General features: G+C 41.3%; 1 protein-coding gene across 1 annotated transcript in view; it reads right to left on the bottom strand.

Annotated features, from left to right (window-relative positions):
* The window catches only part of LOC129701834 (gamma-aminobutyric acid receptor subunit alpha-6-like), a 32878-nt gene extending 20712 nt beyond the window's left edge, over window positions 1-12166 (bottom strand). Inside the window, exons 1-5 of the mRNA XM_055643303.1 lie at window positions 11531-12166; window positions 11172-11302; window positions 10777-10844; window positions 9811-10031; window positions 9638-9720 (exon numbers count right to left, since the gene is read on the bottom strand). Coding sequence (XP_055499278.1) covers window positions 9638-9720; window positions 9811-10031; window positions 10777-10844; window positions 11172-11302; window positions 11531-11661 — 634 coding nt within the window. The 5' untranslated portion in view covers window positions 11662-12166. The remainder of the gene's footprint in view (window positions 1-9637; window positions 9721-9810; window positions 10032-10776; window positions 10845-11171; window positions 11303-11530) is intronic.
* Between the last annotated feature and the right edge of the window lie 9445 nt (window positions 12167-21611).

Below are 21611 nucleotides of genomic sequence, written 5' to 3'. Positions count from 1 at the left end.
TGGGTGGAATACAGCAAACCACAGAAAGATCATTGACTGGAAATGGTATCTACGTTTGTCTCTCCAGAGATGCTGCCTGACCCGCTGTATATTTAAAACTCCGTGCTCTCATCCAAAGTTGTGTGACCTGCCGTGGCCTTGTGACATCCTACTAATCACCAACTCTCAAGCTGAAAATAGTTATTACTCCAATTCTTTGTGAATCGGTCCTCAATCCATCCAGGTAACTAGCTCTACACCAATGCCATCTCATTTTGTTTAAAATCCTTTTGTGCAACATTATTTTGAAGGCGTGTAAGAAGGAACTCTGAGTTTCTCCAGCATTTTTGTCCACCCATATTATTTAGTAATTTGTACCATTTAGGGATGTTATATGAATTTTTTTTTAAATAAGTTTATGTGTGTTGTTTTCTCTCTCACCTTCAAGGTTAGTTCCAGGACTGCACTGGAAAAAGGTATCAAGGCAGCGAAACATACCTATGCAAAGAAAATCCAGGGACACCTCTGTGACACAGGAAACACCAGGAGGATGTGGAAGGGAATCCAAACACTGATGGGGTACAAGGCAAAGCAGCAGGTAACTGACACCGACATTTCTCTTCCAGGTAAACTGAACAATTTCTTTGTACGTTTTGATGCAGCAAACACCACACCCAAGGGGAGAGCCAGCCCCTGCTTACAAACCGACCAGCCAGTCCTGACCATAGACTCAATGGACACACGGAGAAACTTGTCTAAGGTCAACCCGTGGAAAGTAGTTGGACCCGACAACATCCCAGGACGTGTGCTCAAGGAATGTGCTGATGAGTTAGCAGATGTGCTAACAGACATCTTCAACATCTCCCTTAGTCAAGCCATTGTCCCCACATGCCTCAAAACGTTCACAATAATCCCAATAGCAAAGAAACCAGTTGTTGACTGCCTAAATGATTACCACCCTGACCCCCATAGTAATGAAGTGCTTTGAACGCCTGGTGAAACCCCACATTACTGCCAGCCTCCCCTCATCGTTAGACCCCCTCCAGTTTGCCTATCGCCCCAACCGTTCTACAGAGGATGCCATCTCTACCACGCTGCACACAGTACTCACTCATCTGGAAAACAAAAACACCTACGCCAGAATCCTGTACATTGACTTCAGCTCAGCCTTTAACACCATCATCCCACAGAGACTTGTGGAGAAACTAACCCTGCTGGGTCTCAACACCACCCTGTGTCACTGGATCTTGGACTTTCTGACAGAGAGACCGCAGTCAGTCCGTGTTGGCAAGAACACCTCAGGCTCGATCACGCTGAGCACCGGCTCCCCTCAAGGCTGTGTGCTCATCCCGCTGTTGTTCACATTGCTCACACATGACTGTGCTGCCAGATTCAGGGACAATAAGATCATAAAATTCGCAGACGACACAACAGTGGTGGGACTCATCAGTGGAGATGATGAATCAATGTACAGGGAGGAAGTGAAACACCTAGTGGACTGGTGCCGCAACAACAATCTAGCATTAAACGTCGACAAAACAAAGGAGATGATTGTCGACTTCAGGAGGTCGCAGCCAAAACACACACCCCTCAACATCAATGGCACTACGGTGGAGAGAGTGGAGAGCATAAAGTTCCTCCGAGTGTAAATTACAGACAGTGTCACCTGGTCCAGGAACAACACTGGGATTGTCAAACGGGCCCATCAGCGACTGCACTTCCTGAGGAAACTCAAACAGGCCTCACTCCCCACCAACATCCTCAGGACTTTCTACAGGGGCACGGTGGAGTCTGTACTCACGTACTGCATGAATACGTGGTACTCCAACTGTAACTGCTCAGACAGGAAGGCTCTGCAGAGGGTAGTGAGGGGAGCAGAGAGGATCATTGGCGTCTCCCTACCCTCGGTACAAGAACTGTTCCAGAGCCGCTACCTCAAAAAAGCTCTGAGAATAGCTAAGGACAAACTGCACCCCCTCCACACACACCTGGATCTCCTGCCATCAGGCAAGAGATACCGTAGCATCAAAGCCCGGACTACCAGACAGATAAACAGCTTCCTGCCACAGGCTGTGAGGCTGCTAAACAGTCACTCCACCTGATTCTGCGGCTTTGCACTGACATTTTAATAACTCTGGCACTGGCCACTCAAATCAGCTGCCCTGGACATTTTAATGACTGTTGTTACTGTATTTTAATGTTGCTGTTTTACCTGCTTTTAACTATTTATACTGTTTCATCAGGGACTGGATTGTTTTTACTGTTATTATGTGTGAAATGTTTAAGTTTCATGTGCGATGCTCCAGTATTCCCTGGGAAACGTCTTCTCATTTTGCACTGTACAACTGTTGCTTTGCAAGATGACAATAAAGGTTGATTTGATTTCTGTTTGCCTTTATTTGCTTCAGTTTTATTTAGTATTATTTATCACGTTGTGGTTGTAGCTTTTGAACGATTTAAACGTATCGGGTTTTTAAAATTCATATAAATTCATAGCGTTGCCCAAGCGGGAAATCCCTTCAGCTGTACCTGCAACTGAAGCTACGGCCGGATTCGTAGACCTTGAAGAGGCATTGACACTTTGTTTTTATGTAGAGAGGTAATAGAGGAGAGCTCTGGACTGAGAGCTCACTGATTGAATGATACAGACGTCCTGACTTAAAATCACACGCTTCCAATCAATTGTTTTAGGTGCTACATGCTACTTTTTGCTTTGCCCATTTTCAAAATGTAGAATTTTGAATTTGGCGTTTGATTGGTACAAGGAGACTACAAAGCTCGTAATATCTATTTTTTTTACACACTGTAACCTACTACATTTCTACTTTTGGGTATGTATGTGGCAATTATGGCTCATGGAATTTTCTCCCACACAACTAGTTACATTCGTAACAACATATTTAAATACGTGAAAGTTTCGATCTTTCCCAACCTCTTAAAAAATGCCTGAAGAAGGGACATACTGATAGAATGTGTATGTGCATACCCAGTGCATATAGACACAAAATGGCCCTGAAATTCTGAAATTTACCATATTACAAATATTTTCTCATGGGGGGCTAATAGCGTCTACCCCCCCCCCCCCCCCCTCTGGAGCCCTGATAGAGGTCTTTAACTCAAGCTTCCCAACAAGAGGACAGCCTCACAAACCTTAGCGTACCCCTAATTCCTAAAACCCATTTCCATCACTGGTTATATTTGCCACCTTCTCATCTGTGGAAATTATTCAAGGAATGGTGCAACTTTGGAAGATGACAACCAAGATGACAATGCAACGTGAATAATAATAATAATAATAATAATAATAATAATAATAATAATAATAATAATAATAATAATAATAATAATAATAATAATAATATATTTTATTGTCATTGCACATAAGCACAATGAGATTTGATATGCAGCTTCCATCCGATGTCATAACTTAAATAACTAATAAAATTAAAATTTAGATACCCCGAGAACATGGAACATGTAAAAAGAACATTACAACAGTAAAATAGTCAAAACAGTTGACTGCAGATGTTGGTTTATATTGAAGGTAGACACGAAATGCTAGAGTAACTCAGCAGGTTAGGCAGCTGGATAGAAGGAATGGGTGACGTTTCGGGTAAAACCCTTTGGGGGCCTGTACCACCAGGCGATTTTTTTGGCGACTGTCAAAGTCGCAGCAGGTCGCCGAGAAAACGGCGACTGGACTACTTCAGACTGCATCCACTATCTTCACAGTCATCTCTTTCAACCCTTATAGTGCATCATCAAGTCCTGGTGGTTATTTTGCCTTTTTCACACTTTATTTTTTCCCATTTTACCCACGTACCTATGTTAATTTCATTTATCTCCTCATTCTTCAAATCTGATGTTCTCTTCTATTTCCAAAAGGTTTGCTGTGTCTCCTTCCTTATTCCCCAATGTAATTTATGTTCACTCACTATGTAAGAGACCCAAATTAACTGTGATAATAATTTCCTTGCTACACTTCTAAATAATCTTACACTATGTCACACAAATGTAACAATTTTAATGCAATCTATTGACGTTAACTGATTTATCCATTATGTATGTCAAAAGCACAGCAGATCAATTGAAAATGCACTAAAATTATTGAATTACAGTAGATACGTTATATAATTTTACTGCTGCCGTATAATGAATAGAGTATTGACTACGAATCAACATATATTTTGTTTAAAATACAAATCAGCGATAAATGCAATTTCCCAAGTATTGTTTTCACTGAATTTATTTCTGAATTCACGACGTTTTGGAGCAAAACCGTACTTTCAAATTTCAAAATAGAATGGGAAAATTGGATTCTTGTTGTGTATTTGCTTGACCTACCAATCATATTCACAGCGAAAGAGAAGCTAGCACCATAAACTCCCCTTAGAGAGAAAATCTGGAAGAACAGCTTGAAAGGGAACATCAAGCTGAGTTGCACGAACAGAAAGATAAGAAGCCAGCCAAAGTCTGCGAATGCCACAACAAAAAGAAAACAATCAAAGGGAGGCTGATATAAAGGGGGAGGAAATTTAGAGAGGAATGGAAAATAACAGGTTATAGAAGGACCAGAGGACAAGGGTTTGAGGACATGGGTTTAAGGTGAAGGGGAAAAGATTTAGACAATAGACAATAGACAATAGGTGCAGGAGTAGGCCATTCGGCCCTTCAAGCCAGCACTGCCATTCAATGTGATCATGGCTGATCATCCCTAATCAGTACCCCGTTCCTGCCTTCTCCCCATATCCCCTGACTCCGCTATCTTTAAGAGCCCTATCCAGCTCTCTCTTGAAAGTATCCAGAGAACCGGCCTCCGTTCTAAATGGCTTACTCCTTATTCTTAAACTGTGGCCCCCAGTTCTGGACTCCCCCAATATCGGGAACATGTTTCCTGCCTCTAGCATGTCCAAACCCTTAATAATCTTATACGTTTCATTAAGATTCCCTCTCATCCTTATAAACTCCAGAGCTTACAAGCCCAGCTGATGCATTCTCAGCATATGACAGTCACGCCATCCCGGGAATTAACCTTGTAAACCTATGCTGCACTCCCTCAATTGCAAGAACGTCCTTCCACAAATTTTTTTAGGAAACTGTGGGGCACCTTTTTCACACAAAGGGTGGTGGGTGTATGGAACGAGCTGCCAGAGGAGGTAGTTGAGGCTGGTACTATCCCAATATTTAAGAAACAGTTAGACAGGTACATGGATGGGACAAGTTTGGAGGGATATGGACCAAACGCGAGCAGTTGGGACAAATGTAACTGGGACATGTTGGCCGGTGGGGGCGAGATGGGCTGAAGGGCCTGTTTTCATGCTGTATCACTCTATGACTCTAAATGAGAATGGAAATTCAATAAACGCAACAATAATGGGTTGAAGGCAAAACATAGGTAGCTGGTGCATATGCTTACGTCTGAATGTTATTAGAAAAGACAGGAATGAAAGGTGATAATAAGTGTAAATATTGCAATGAAACATTGATGTATAAACCACTAGCAATAAACAGTACTGAGGATTTACACTTTGCTGTGTTAAATTCTGCAATTAATAATGTGATTCCTTTATTATTATTATTGCATTTGATTACCTCATCCAGCCTTTCCTGGGTTGTTTGATGTTAGTTAATACAGGAGTAATGGTCTTCTGACTGTGTGATCTTTACCACTGCTAAAATGTGTGTAATTACACTGTGAATTGGTGCCTTTGGAATGAAGCATATATCAATTCTAAAGAATTTCTCCATCTCCTAATCAGTGGCAGAAAATGTGAATGTTTAGATATCAAAGGTTAAAATGATAGTATGTTCAGATCGCACATAAATACAAATACTGAACATAAAAGATAACAGAATGTACTTTCCTTTCTCTGCATGAATTTTTATGGCTTCAGTATAATAATGGATACATAGATACGATTGTGGCGTTTACAGTGTTTTTAGATAGGCACATGGATGTGCAGTGAATGGAAGTATATGGATGACATGCAGGTAGAGTAGAATAGTTTAACTTGGCGTCATGTTCAGCATGGATATTGTCGGCTGAAGGGCCTGTTTCTGTGCTGTACTGTCCTGTGTTATTTGTGCAATGTTTACATTGAAAACAGAACATCTTCCATTAGATTGGCTTGCTTTTAAATATTCTACATTCAATAAGCAAAGAGAATATTTAGGCTTCAAACTTTAATTTCTGTACTATAAAGAAGGAACTTACTATTTATGTTGATTGCTGGTTGTTCCTGCTAATTTTTACAGTTTCGTGCATTTTAATCATTTCATGGTGAAACTTGGGTGAATAAATCAATTTTTGGGAAGGCAGGATAACATCCTACTGTGAATTCACCTCAAGACTCATTCTATCAATGCTCAAGGAAGATAAGAAACTTACAGGAACTTACAAAATTCTTAAGGGGTTGGACAGGCTAGATGCAGGAAGATTGTTCCCGATGTTGGGGAAGTCCAGAACAAGGGGTCACAGTTTATGGATAAGGGGGAAATCCATTAAAACCGAGATGAGAAGAACTTTTTTCACACAGAGAGTGCTGAATCTCTGGAACTCTCTGCTGCAGAGGGTAGTCGAGGCCAGTTCATTTGGCTATATTTAAGAAGGAGTTAGATGTGGCCCTTGTGGCTAAGGGGATCAGAGGGTATGGAGAGAAGGCAGGTGCAGGATACTGAGTTGGATGATCAGCCATGATCATATTGAATGGCAGTGCAGGCTCGAAGGGCCGAATGGCCTACTCCTGCACCTAATTTCCATGTTTCTATTTTTCTATGGATACATAACAGAGAGAAGTACACAGAGAGAATCAGCTCCTGTAATCCACATTGCAGCATCTATTATAATTTTCAGGAGAGGGAAGAAGATTAAAAATGAAAAATAAAACACCATAAAATAGCAAATTGTCATGAAATTCGTCATACCTGACGTAAATGAGTCTCCAACCTATTTTCACTAATTTACTTATCCATCAAACTTAGTGGAAAATAAAACAAATTGGGCACAAAGGATGCAGTGTTGTTGCCAGTATTTTTACACTACCACCCAAGGTGAGATGCAATTCTGCACCCTACTCTATTTTGTTTGGGAAAGATAATGCAACCACCTTTGGATCAGACATTGAATCTAAGTCTGACAGTTGTGGTTTAATTTCCAACCAGACTAAAACAAAATGTTTGATTTGGCCGACTTTGGTCTCAGAAGAAAGCTGTGTTGATTCTAAATGTGAGAGTGTGGGCAGAATGATTGCTTTGAACCTAGAAGAGAGAGAATCTTTCCTGTCCAAACAATCAAAATAAAGTTCAATGGCTTTGCAAAATATGGCAGGTTAAACAGATTTTGTCCCACATCCGATTTACAGTAAAGTTTGATGCAAATTAAAGAAGTGAGATATTAGCCACTTTTTTTCACTTGGAAGTTGATAAGTTATAGGAGCAGCATTAAATCATTATGTCTTCTCCCCTTAAGCCCCGACACCCGTAATAAGCAAGAATCTGTCAATGTTCGCCTTAAAAAATATACATTTACTAGGCCTCCACAGCCTTCTGTGGCAATGAATTCCACAGATTCACCACCCTCAAACGAACAAAATTCCTCATCATCTCCTTTCTAAAGGTGTCCTCTTATTCTGAGGCTATTCTGAGGCTAATATGCTCTCCACATCCACTCTATCCCGGCTTTTCACTATTTGGTAAGTTTGAATGAGGTCTCCCTTCATCCTTCTAAACTCCATCGAGTGCAGGCCCAGTGCCATCAAACGCTCATCATATGTTAACCCAATTTACATTGATAATTGTATACTTCTGAACAGCTGCCCACAAGTTATTTTATATAAAACCATGACCACAAGGTTCAAGATTAGCTCCAACAATCGTTGGGCTGTTGTACACAACACAACACTATCCTCAATAATAATTAACTTCTATGGACTGGTGTTGGTTACAGGAAAGACTTTGGTTTTGTGCACTAGGGTTACAGGTCTTAATTAATTGGGTTTTTAAAAAAATTATTGTGTGCATTGCATTCACAGGCCTGTTAAACTGCTACAGGTGAGAATTTCATTATTCTGCTGTTGGTACATATGACAATTAAACATGCTCGACTCTCTCTTGACCCGAAACGTCACCCATTCCTTCTCCCCAGAGATGCTGCCTGTCCCGTTGAGTTACTCCAGCATTTTGTGTCTAATTTCAGTTTAAACCAGCATCTGCAGTTCCTTCCAACACATCTCTCTTGAATCTTAATCCCTTGATGAATTCCTAATGAAAATATATTCTTGGACAACAAGGTATACAATACACTAACACTGGAAATTATTGCCAGTGTGCTTAAGGATGCAGTCTGTGGTATATGGTTCAGCTAAATCATAGTGTACGAAGGAACTGCAGGTGCTGGTTTAAAGTGAAGATAGACACAAAATGCTGGAGTAACTCAGCAGGACACGCAGCATTCCTTCTCTTCAGAGATGCTGCCTGTCCCACTGAGTTACTCCTGCAGTTTGTGTCTATCTTTAGCTAAATCATATATTTTTCCAAGGATGGGAGAACCAAATCCTAGAGGGCATAGCCTTAAGGTGCCAGGGACAAAGTTTAAAGGCGATGTGCGGTGCAAGTTTGTTTACACACAGGGTGGCGAGTGGCTGAAATTTTCTGTCGGTAGTGGTGGTTGAGGCAGAATGATAGTGGCATTTAAGAGACTATTGGATAAGCATATGGATATGCAGAGAATGAAGGGATATGGATTATGTGCAGGCAGATTTGGTCTTAGCATCATGTTAGGCACATACATTGTAGGCCAAAGGACCTGCTATTGTGCCCTGCTGTTGTATGATAAATCATCTTCTGCTGAAACGTCATACTTAAAGTGATGAGCTTATCAAAAGCGGTGACAGTGTATGTGTTACATATCGAAAGGGTATATAAATCAGTAAGGGCAAATTAGGTTGTAACAAACAAATGAAGATCAAAGAGATGCTGCCAGACCCGCTTAGTTACTCCAGCACTCTAAACAGTGTTCTAAACAAGATTCCACATCTGCTGTTCCTTGTGTTTCAATTTAAAAAATAGTTTACATTCAGGGCTGCACTAGTAATCGCAACAAACTTCTTAGATGACCAAGTACTTATTTCTGTCATGTAGAAAATGTGACAGAAACATACACATGGCAAACTCCCAAGAAAACCAATTGATCATTATCAAATAATCTGTTAATGTTGATGAATAAATATTGACTGGGGCTATGGGACAACATCCTGCTCAACTCTGAATAGAACTAGCAGATATTATACATTCATTTGAGTGGGTAAACTAAATTTACACATAGTGTAACAGCAAGTATCAACTGAGATTCATAATCTCACACTCAAATCTCTCAATTCAAATTTTAACCCATAACTCCTGACTCATAAAATGAATACAGCGTTTAATCTCGACCAAGCTCCAGCCTCTTTTCATACTGATTCAGAGTTTGTAATCTGCAATTTGTCATTGGTATATTGTGAGTAGGCCTTTACACTTCCTGAAATAAACACAAAGACGAGATTCCCAAATCTTAAACCCTGTGTATGTATCCAGGCTCGTTTGACCAAACGTTGATGTTCTCTCGCTGGTTAAAACAAAAACAAAAAAACGCGCTACACCGCAGAGAATGTCAACTTACAGCTGCCGAATTTCAAGGGACATGCATGCCCGTCCATTGGGAAGTTCACGAGTCTCATCGGACACGCAGCATTTATGGTGAGTCTGAAATTAGAGGGGAACATGTCTATTTAGCGTGAGTTGTTACACTGGCAATGGGACAATAGATTGCCTCGCCAAACTATAATGCCTAACCTCATGGTGTAAAGTACTGTCCCGTTTTGCATGATCCGGAAAAGCCTGTTGGGGGTCGTCATGTTGTGAGCGATAGATTTTTTTCCATTTCTGAAAAAAGTATCCGGGGTCCAAATTTTGCTGACCATTAAATTATTCAACCTAAGGATTTCAATGGGCCCCTCAAATTCCAGCCTCTTGTCAATCCAAGTTTGTCGAAAGAAGACATCCATCGTATATTCCTATAAAAGTGCAATAACAGGTTTTTAAAACAGTTCATTGCATTTACTTTTTTAATGCCCCTGTCCCACTTTGGAAACCTGAACGGAAACCTCTGGAGACTTTGCGCCCCACCAGAGGTTTCTGTGCGGTTCCCGGAGGTTCCCGGAGGTTTTTGTCAGTCTCCCTACCTGCTTCCACTACCTACAACCTCCGGCAACCACCTGCAACCTCCGGAAACCGCACGGAAACCTTGGGTGGGGCGCAAAGTCTCCAGAGATTTCCGTCCAGGTTTCCTAAGTGGGACAGTAACTGTAGGGGCGGGAAATGGTCACTGGGTTTGATACACATAATCTAAAACCTCTAATACCTACCCGACACAAAGCCTCAACAGCTCAATGGATTACTAAGTGTCAATGTCCGCTTTGGCTAAATACCCCCCCCCCCCCCCCCCCCCCCCCCAGTCATTTGACCTGTTTCTTAAAAATAAAAGGTTTTGTTTTCCAACCGATCGGGGTAGTTTAGTGGAACATTAATCATTGAATAAAGATGAAAGATCACTGATACTTTAGGCGGCGGGGATTGTCAAACAGATTAAAGAGAATAATCTTCTCATAATATTCTCCCGAGATGCCTGTACACTAAGCAATACCAACGTGCCTACGCTGGCGCGTGTATATCACCGAGCATTTCTAGCTTATGCCGTTCTTTGGAAGAGTAAATATGCTGATAACTCTCTAGTTAATCTACCGTTGCGAATATTCATACCATTTCGACGTCAGATACGGGACCGAAACTTGTCACATATATGTCGGTTTTCACTTCAGTGACAGGACCTACAACAAAAATGAAACCACGATTAAAACGACTGCTGTGTGTTCGTGGGGTACACGATTCATGCTGCTGTCACGTGGGAAGAATGGAGAAAAAAAAGCCCCCTCAAAGTTAGGGGAACAAAGTTTATGAAGGGTACTGAGTTCTAAAATTACTTTCTATAAAAATCACAAACGTATTAAATGCCAGCACGTGACTAATCAATTGAAATATTTGCCATTGGCTTAGTCATAATATCATATCGACTGAAAAGTACGTCATTCGAGGCTGAAAAGGGGTTTGAGTGTTAATACTAGACGAATGGTTATTTGATAAAACGTAAGGTTTACCTCCAAACCCTGGTCGGAGCCTGTTGTCATATCCATCAAGAAGTCTGTCGAGAATACGTGTGATGTTTTCCGAATGGATCCTGACTTCATTGGCGCGATTGGAAGACTTTTTATCCAGCGCCTCTCCTATACTGTAAATGCAAATTTAATATTGGGGGCTAGGACGCCTTTCGCAATCAAAGTGTGTGTGTGTGTGTGTGTGTGTGCGTGTGCGTGTGTGCGTGTGTGGTGTGTGTGTTTGCCTGCACTTACGATGATTCGACTCGAACATGAAGTGCGTACATATAAAACAAATCTAAATCCAAATAAAACGCGTGAGGATCTAACTTAGCAGAGAATTGTAAACGAGATAGACTCACCAAGACAGCGCCGTGCACAAGACAAAGATCAGCAAACCCACACGGCTGGTAGACATTGCAACCACACTTCCCATGTCAGCCGTTACCATTTGCGTGTCCCATATTTTAAGCCTCCTCACTTTTGCCGTCATTGTGTCATTTCAGGAGGAATGAAAGGAAACGGTTGCAAAAACACTTTGGTGCCCCCTCAACGCTGAGCCCCTTTGGCGTTTGAAGGAAGGCAGTTCTCCAGCCTCCTTATTATTATTATTTTTTTTACCGTTGGTTTATTTCTCCGCTGCTGCCTGGGCTCAAGTGAATGCCTCCGTTTAAAACTAAAGAGTTTAACAGCCGGTATGGGATGGCGAGCATTGACAATAATCGAATAAGGCATCATGGGAGATTAAAAACAAGAAATCCACTGATACTTTTGGCAGGAATTTAGCGAGGAGCAGTCAGGAATCCTGGCAAGACACGGGCGGGCGGGCGGTCAGCCGGCTATGATTGCAGTCCAAATCACAGCACCTCTTCTATCACTATAACCATTTAACATTCTATTGATATTCCTTCTCGTAATGTATCAGTGTTTTACATTACCAGCCTCTGGATGAAACTGGGATTTATCACAACGTTTCAATTGGCCTCTCTCTCTCTCTCGCTCTATCCGCCCCGCCCCAAAGAAATGTGTGACGGCTTGAGATATTGAGGTGACATTGTTAGTTCTTTATTTTATGTAATCTAGGTAATCAGAATTAGTAAAGGGGAACGTTAGCGTTTACGTTGTCACGTCTTATTCATTGCATTCTGCAGTGATCTCCAGACCTGTTGGTGAGCATTCAAAATGTTGCTGCTGTTTATCTTCCCATTTAACTTATCAATTGGGCATTTGTAACAATATTCTAGTCAACGCATCTATTCCATCGCTCGAATGTGTCAATTTGACGCATCTATTCCATCGCTCGAATGTGTCAATTTTGTTACTGAGGCAGGTCGCTTTTAAAAACAAATGTTTTCACGTTGATAGTTTTATAAGGTTGGACGCAAGGGGTAATTTTGGTCCAGATCCTCAATAAACGACCTTCAATATTATAGGCCAGTTGCCCGAATAGCCATTTTCCGCGCTATAAATTAAACGCAATACTATAAATACAAAGTGTTAAGAAGGAACTGCAGATGCTGGAAAATCGAAGGTACCCAAAAATGCTGGAGAAACACAGCGGGTGCAGCAGCATCTATGGGGCGAAGGAAATAGGCAACGTTTCGGGCCGAAACATTGCCTATTTCCTTCGCTCCATAGATGCTGCTGCACCCGCTGAGTTTCTCCAGCATTTTCGGGCCGAAACGTTGCCTATTTCCTTCGCTCCATAGATGATGCTGCACCCGCTGAGTTTCTCCAGCATTTTCGGGCCGAAACGTTGCCTATTTCCTTCGCTCCATAGATGCTGCTGCACCCGCTTAGTTTCTCCAGCATTTGTGTGTACCATACTATATACACAATTAGGTTTGCAATGCATATGAGGAGGTACAATTCAATAAATGGATTGAATGGCGTGAAGGAACTGAGGGACTTTGGAATGAACGATCACGGATGAAAGGTAGCAGGACAGATTCATAAGGGTGATTAAAAATACATATATGGGGCGTTTTTCTTTATTTGCCATGGCACAGAGTTTAAGATAGACACAACAAGCTGGAGTAACTCAGCGGGACAGGCGGGGTCTCGACCCGAAACAACACCCATTCCTTCTCTCCAGAGATGATACCTGTCCCGCTGAGTTACTCCAGCTTTTTGTGTCTATCTTCGGTTTAAACCAACATCTGCTGTTCTTTCTTACACACAGAATGTAAGAGCTGTTGGTGTTGTATGCACCATTAGTTCGGCCACAGCAATGTGTCAAGTATCCATTTCGGACAAGAAACGTTCCAGACAAGAAGCTATTTCAATGGGGAAATACCGAAGGGATTTAGGAAGATATATGATAAACCAGGAAATTATTGTTATTGGGAAAGATCGGATAGGCTACAATACCGGAAATACTTAGGCCTGTCAACGTTTGTAGGAGGGGAAACAGAGTTGTATAGGAACAAACTGCAGATGCTGGTTTAGACCGAAGATAGATACAGAAGGATGGAATAACTCAGCGGGTCAGACAGCATCTCTGGAGAGAAGGAATAGGTGACGTTTCGGGTTGCTACCCTTCTTCAAATTAAGAGTCAGGGGGGAAATAGTTAGCGTCTTAGAGTTTATTTGAGCTTAAACGTTAACTATTTATCTTTCCAAGAATGTTATCTGCCTTTCTGAATGTTCGAGCATTTTCTGATTTTATTTCACATTTTCAGCATCTGCAGGTTATTGGATGGGCCAGTGCTGTATTCTTTGGAACGAAAAGATTGTACTGAATTGAGTCGAGTACAGATATGAAGAGACCAGTGGCGGACTGGCCAGGGTGTCAGCTTGCCCGATGGCAAGTGGGCCCCTGATGAAGTGGGCCCCCTTTGTCCCCTGGCAACCAATATTTTTATTTTAGAATTTAGGAGATTGAGAGGGGATCTTATAGAAACTTACAAAATTCTTAACGGGTTGGACAGGCTAGATGCAGGAAGATTGCTCCCGATGTTGGGGAAGTCCAGGACAAGGAGTCACAGCATAAGGATAAGGGGGGAAAATCCTTTAAAACCGAGATGAGAAGAACTTTTTTTTCACACAGAGAGTGGCGAATCTCTGGAACTCTCTGCCACAGAGGGTAGTCGAGGCCAGTTCATTGGCTATATTTAAGAGGGAGTTAGATGTGGCCCTTGTGGCTAGGGGGGATCAGAGGGTATGGAGAAAAGGCAGGTACGGGATACTGAGTTGGATGATCAGCCATGATCATATTGAATGGCGGTGCAGGCTCGAAGGGCCGAATGGCCTACTCCTGCACCTAATTTCTATGTTTCTATGTTTAGACCCAGTCCGCCACTGGAAGAGACTACGTGAAATAAATAAAATAAATAAATAATGAACATTCAAATCCTGGAAGGTGGACCCAATAATTCAAATTAGTGGGAAGAGGAGGAGAAATAAGTCTTGGTCAAAGAGTGGTAGGAACATAAACTTCTATCACATTTAAAACACGGGCGTGCTCTTCGAGACTCTTGTTCAGTTTGAACGTGGGATTGGATTTCCCTTATGTTCGATCGTAAATGTTGTGTTGTAAATTTTCCCGATTCTACCATTGACACCAATAGGGGATTTTGGAATTCATCATTTCATGATAAACATCAAACCACGATTTAATCCTAATTAATCCATATTGATGATAACCAATGCCCATTACTGTGTGGATTAACAGTTCATGAAAAAATAAGACGATAATCATCTTAACGTATTTCCCTTCCCTGTCCCTACTGCCATTGCCAAGATCACACCTCGGGTAGAACTTACACACACTAGGCTAAAATAAAGTAAATCATGTCATCGTATGTCTTTCTACGGCTGGGTAGCCGCTAGTGTTAATTTGAGCCTCTACAAATGAATTTGCAATGATCTTCTGGGTATTAATGGACACTTTAAACGCTGACCCAATTTTTTACGTTAGTTTTTATCTCCTAGTTGCTGGAATAAATAATGCATTCTCAAGGACAGACAATAATCCAGGAAGCATTCATGTTTTACAGATGGATACACATGCTATTGTAGTAACCTTGCATAAAAAGACGACCAAGAGGCGATATATTCTGCCCACGTGATGACATTCAGCGTGCTACTCAGGATTGTTCTAAGTTACTTTTTTTTTCTGGAAGCAACTTGAAATGGATGATGTGTAGGAAGGAACCGCTGATGCCGGTTTAAACACAAAATGCTGGAGTAACTCAGCGGGATATGCAGCATCTGTGGAGAGAAGGCATGGGGGACGTTTCGGGTCGAGACCTTTCTTCAGACTAGACAGGGCAAGATATAGACAGTGATGTAGAGAGATATAGAACAAATGAATGAAAGATATGCAAAAAAATACCGATGATAAAGGAAACAGGTAATTTTTATGGGGCTGTCCCACTGTGGCAACCTAATTGGCGAGTTTAGAAGAGTTTGCCCTCGACTCATACTCGCAGCATGGTGGACAGGAGGTCCTAGAAACATTGGCATAGAAATTAGGTGCAGGAGTAGGCCATTCGTTTGCCCTCGACATGGCGATCATCCAACTCGCCCGTACCTGCCTTCTCTCCATACCCCCTGATCCCCAGCCACAAGGGCCACATCTAACTCCCTTTGTAACTGGCCTCAACTACCCTCTGTGGCAGAGAATTCCAGAGATTCACCACGACATGGTCGACAGGAGGTCCTAGAAGGTCTTTGTAACTCTCCTTCATGCTCGAGAGTAGTCCCCATGTACTCGAGGCCTCAGCTAGGTCGCGGCGTATTTTTCAACATGCTGAAAAATGCCTGCGAGTAAAAAAAGGTCGCTATGGAAAAAATGTATACTTATTTTACTCGCAGGTTTAGTCGAAGTAGGTTGTAGTAGGTTATTCAAAGATAATCGAGGGTAGTCTAAGGTAATCGAAGGTAGTCGGAGATAGCCTTCAACATAATCAAAGGGAGGTCGAAGGAGATCGAATGAGGTTGTCTTCACTCTCCACTGTTCGGTGTCCAATTTTCCCGAAGCTAGTCGAAGCTAGTCTTCAACATAGTCCAAAGCGGTCTTCTGCATAGTCAAAGGAGGTCTTCAGTATGACACTTTTTCAAACTCTCCTAAACTCTTAGGTTGCCGCAGTGGGACAGCCCCTAGCTGTTTGCTAGGTGAGAACGGAACCTGGTGCAACTTGGGTGGGGGAGGGATGGAGTGAAAGGGAGTGCAGGGGTTACTTGAAGTTAGAGAAATGGTTGATGTTCTTGGTCTCACTCTGTTTTTAAATGCGAAGATATTTTATTACGATGGCTACGAATGGTGTATCTGCAGGGAAAAAAGATGGTATTCTAGAAGTGACGTTTAAAACAAGCTTATGCAGTTCACAAGTTGGTAGACCATACCATTCAGACTTGCCAGGATTTCTTAGTAGTGATCCTTCGTATGTGATGTTTTTGATGCCATAAATCTTCCAAACATTGTCAACTACATACTTTTGAGGGCAAACTTAAGGATTTCACCCACCTTGTGTGAAAACAGTGCTGAATGAATTGGATCCAAATAGTTACTCTCGTGTTAAAAGTATGTCCTCTTGCCCTGGACTCTACAACAGAGGACATTTTTACCCAACTTTTTTTAATTCCTTTATTAATTTATGAAACATGCTTGACTAATCTTCAGGAATCTTTTGAGGATGTAACAAGTAGAATGGATAAGGGAGAGCCAGTGGACGTGGTGGATCTGGACTTTCAAAAAACCTTTGACAAGGTCCCACCCAAGAGATTTGTGTGCAAAATTGGAGCACGTGGTATTGGGGGTAGGGTATTGACATGGACAGAGAACTGGTTGGCAGACAGGAAGCAAAGAGTAAGAATTAACGAGTCCTTTTCAGAACGGAGGGCAGTGACAAGTGCATTGCCGCGAGGTTTGGTGCTGGGACTCCAGTTAATTACAATATGTATTAACAATTTAGACGAGGGAATTAAATGTAAGTTTGTGGATGACACAAAGCCGGGTGGCAATGTGAGCTGCGGGGAGGATGCTATGAGCCTGCAAGGAGACTTGGATAGGTTGGGCGAGTGAGCAGTTGCATGGTAGGTGCAGTATAATGTGGATAAATGTAAGGTTATCCACTTTGGAGGCACAAACAGGAAAGCAGATTATCTGATTGGTGTCAGATTAGGAAAAGGGGCGGTGCAATGAGATCTGGGTTGCATGTACATCAGACACTGAAAGTAAGCATGCAGGTACAGCAGGCAGTGAAGAAAGCTAATGACATGTTGGCTTTGTTGCGAGTGGATTTGAGTTTAGGAGCAAGCAGGTCCTTCTGCAGTTGTACAGTGCACTAGTGAGACAACACCTGCCATATTGTGTGTAATTTTGGTCTTCTAATTTGAGGAAGGACATTATTGCTATTGAGGAAATTGAGTATTGAGGGAGTGCAGCGTATGTTCACCAGATTAATTCCCGGGATGGCGGGACTGACATATGACGAAAGAATGGGTCGACTGGGCTTGTATTCATTGGAATTTTGAAGGACGAGAGAGCATCTTATAGAAACATATAAAATTCTTAAAGGATTGGACAGGCTAGATGCAGGAAAAATGTTCCTGATGTTGGGGGAGTCCAGAACCAGAGGTCACAGTTTGAGAATAAGGGGTAGGCCATTTAGGACTGAGATGAGGAAAAACGTTTTCACCCAGAAAGTTGCGAATTTGTTGAATTCTCTGCCACAGAAGGCAGTGGAGGCCAATTCACTGGATGTTTTCAAGAGAGAGTTAGATTTAGCTCTTAGGGCCAAAGGAACCAAGGGATATGGGGAAAAAGCAGGAATGGGGTACTGATTTTAGGTGATCAGCCATGATCATATTGAATGGCGGTGCTGGCTCGAAAGGCTGAATGACCTATTCCTGCACCTATTTTTTCTTTTTTTTTTTTCTGTATTCTCAATGAGGTCATTGTCCAAAGTTAGGAGACACTTTACAAATAGTAGCAGAGGGTTGAAATGGCATTCAAAGCAACCATATGATACCAAATCAGTTCCTAATATTAAATATGAGATGAATGTATTTTTGTTCACCAAAACATTAAAAAAGCTTGGACAAATGTAGGTAGATGGAGAGAGTCAAATATGACGAATGATGTCCATGCTGAAACAGATTTGTCGGGCTAAATGCTGAACATGCTCTATTTTCTTATTATCTCACTCTTGTAAACTCTGAACAGCCTATTGCACTTTATCTGTTTATTTCGAAACAATTTCATTCAGACTTCGGTCTGAATGACAAATAAAAGGCTATTCTATTCTAGAAACATAGAAAATAGGTGCAGGAGGAGGCCATTCGGTCCTTTGAGCCAGCACCGCTATTCATTGTGATCATGGCTGATCGTCCCCTATCAATAACCCGTGCCTGCCTTCTCCCCATATCCCTTGACTCCACTAGACCCTAGAGCTCTATCTAACTCTCTCTTAAATCCACCCAGTGACTTGGCCTCCACTGCCCTCTGTGGCAGGGAATTCCATAAATTCACAACTCTCTGGGTGAAAACGTTTTTTCTCACCTCAGTCTTAAATGAACTTCCCTTTATTCTAAGACTGTGGCCCCTGGTTCAGGACTCGCCCAACTTTGGGAACATTTTTCCTGCATCTAGCTTGTACAGTCCTTTTATAAATGTATATGTTTCTATAAGATTTTCCCCTCATCCTTCTAAACTCCAGTCAATACAAGCCTAGTCTTTTCAATCTTTCCTCATATGACAGTCCCGCCATCCCAGGGATCAATCTTGTGAACCTACGCTGCACTGCCTCAATCACAAGGATGTCCTTCCTCAAATTAGGAGACCAAAACTGTACACAATACTCCAGATGTGGTCTCACCAGAGCCCTAAACAACTGCAGAAGAACCTCTTTACTCCTATACTGAAATTCTCTTGTTATGAAGGCCAACATTCCATTAGCTTTCTTTACTGCCTGCTGTACCTGTAAGCCAACTTTCAGTGTACAAGGATGCCCAGGTCTCGCTGCAACTCCCCCTTACCTAACCTAACCCCATTGAGATAATATTCTGCCCCCTTGTTTTTGCCGCCAATTTGGATAACCTCACATTTATCTATATTTATGTGTGTATATATATATTCTATGGTATATGGTCGCACTGATCTGATCTGATCTGTATTTATGCCTACAATATTCTATTATGCTGCAGCAAGCAAGAATTTCATTGTCCTATCTGGGACACATGACAATAAACTCTCTTGACTTGACTTGTAATAAGCCAACGGAACACATTTTGAGTAGGGGGGAACTGCATTACCCATTCCTTCTATCCAGTGATGCTGCCTGTCTCGCTGAGTTACTCCAGCATTTTGTGTCCATATAGAACTCATGATGAGTCTGAATGTACAATATATAAGGCCAAAATATATCTTCTAGAGTTTGAACTCAGTGCTCTAGTTTCCATGTAACTTAAATGTCACCTCATCACTTTTTGTGATTACCCTCTCTTGAAACAAAACTCTATATTTGCATTTTTTATTACATTTTTTCACTTTTAGTGACCTCTGCAATTTATCCCATAATTCCAAGACTCTTACCAATGGAAAAATAACATTTTCAGGTTTGACTTTTGATTCGAATGGATGCCATTATAATTCTCTGCACCGTGCTTATTGTGCTATAATTTTCTTTGGCCTCCTGACCTATATTTCTTTACAATTTGCTTCTATCAAAAGTAACTGCACCTCCTCTGAATTTACTGTGACCTGCAAAATTGGATAAACAAATCTGAATAAATGGACAAAAGTTGAGACCTCAGTCCAGAGAAACCTGGAGAATATTCTACTAAACAAAAAAAAAGATTCCTTTTATGCCACTTTTCTCAAGAAAATCTAAAATATAATTCTCTATCGTTTGATTTTGTTTCATAATCCCTTGCATTATGACATAAAATGTAAGAATAGAACCCATATGTCACCAATAGACTACAACGTCTGTTCTACTTAACAGGTTTGCTAATGTTTGAAGCCAACAATGCTTACTTCCCATTTTCACCTAAAAGGAATTGGTTTATTGATGCTACTGATCACACTGTTCTCCAACTATTTACAGTTGGCTTGTTAGTTCAGCCTATACTTGCCTGGTTGCATTTCAACTATCCAGTGGTACCATATAATCAATCACATGCAATGATTTCTCTTTGAAAGTTTCCACATATATCGGGTGTTTGCCGAGCATATTTGCTGGGCAGAGATAGATAGATTCTTGATTAGTACAGGTGTCAGGGGTTATGGGGGGAAGGCAGGAAAATGGGGTTAGGAGGGAGAGATGGTCCAACCATGATTGAACGAGGGAGTAGAATTGATGGGCCGGTTGGCCTAATTCTGCTCGTATCACTTATGACCTTATATGTTAGGTTCATCCTATTTATTATCTACACACAGCCCTACTGCTTTCATAAGACATTTCTCAAAACTTGAATAGGACGAGCATGATTTGGGGAGCTTCAAAAAAACTATAGAATTCAATGGTAAGAAATTTGCAAATAATTAGGTTCAAATTAAAATAGTAACACTATAGTTCCTCACAAATCAATTATGGGTAAAATGCAGATGGCTGAACTCTTCTAACCTTTAACTCCAGTTTTCATTCTGATCCCTTTAAACCTTGATTTTCAGAAGGCCTAAAAATCCATTTCATGCTTGAATATATTCAATGACAGCATCTACACCACGGTCATACAGAATTCAACGTATAATTCAATTACTTCAATCCTTAAACCAGTTTATAACGTGTATAGGAATTTGTGGACTGTATTCGTCTGTAATTTAGATATAATAACAATGTTGAAATGTTTCAGACTTATGCTGAAATAAAATGGAAAATTCAGCAAATGCATCTCTGGAGAACATGGATAGGTAATGTTTCGGGGCTGGAAAGTTACCGAACCAAACCGTCGATCATCCGCATTCAGCCGAGATGCTGCCTGACCCGCTGAGTTACTCCAGCATTTTGAGTCCTTTATTTTGCCTCCCTCTGCAATATCAATAAAAACAGTCAGTTACCAGATCTTTGGGCTAGCAAGAACCTTACCTACTGCTTTGATGTTGTGGGATTGCTTTCCTGATATCCATCAATAGAGCATCAGAATTTATTTTTAAGTAAATGTTCAAAAGAAAAAAAACTGTCTTTTGGATCCATTACAAATCCTGGTATCAATTCTATATTTTTCCTATGTAACTATATCAGGTTATTTTTTAACTTTGGTGTAATCATTTTTGGATGATACATCCATGATGTCAGTAATGCTACTTATTTCCACCACCATTATGTTGCTTGATTATCCCTGCTCATCTCATTTGTTGTTGAACACTCCATTCATCCCCTGTGATGTTGAGAGTTACTGTAACTATTCCAACATAATCTTGGCTGGCCTCTCTTGCACTCTGATTGGTAATCTCAAGGTCATCAAAACTCTGTTGTTAATGTTCTAACTCATAAA

Source organism: Leucoraja erinacea, chromosome 11 (assembly GCF_028641065.1).
Source record: "Leucoraja erinacea ecotype New England chromosome 11, Leri_hhj_1, whole genome shotgun sequence".
Lineage (NCBI taxonomy): Eukaryota > Metazoa > Chordata > Chondrichthyes > Rajiformes > Rajidae > Leucoraja > Leucoraja erinaceus.
This window is presented reverse-complemented; position numbering and strand designations above follow the sequence as displayed.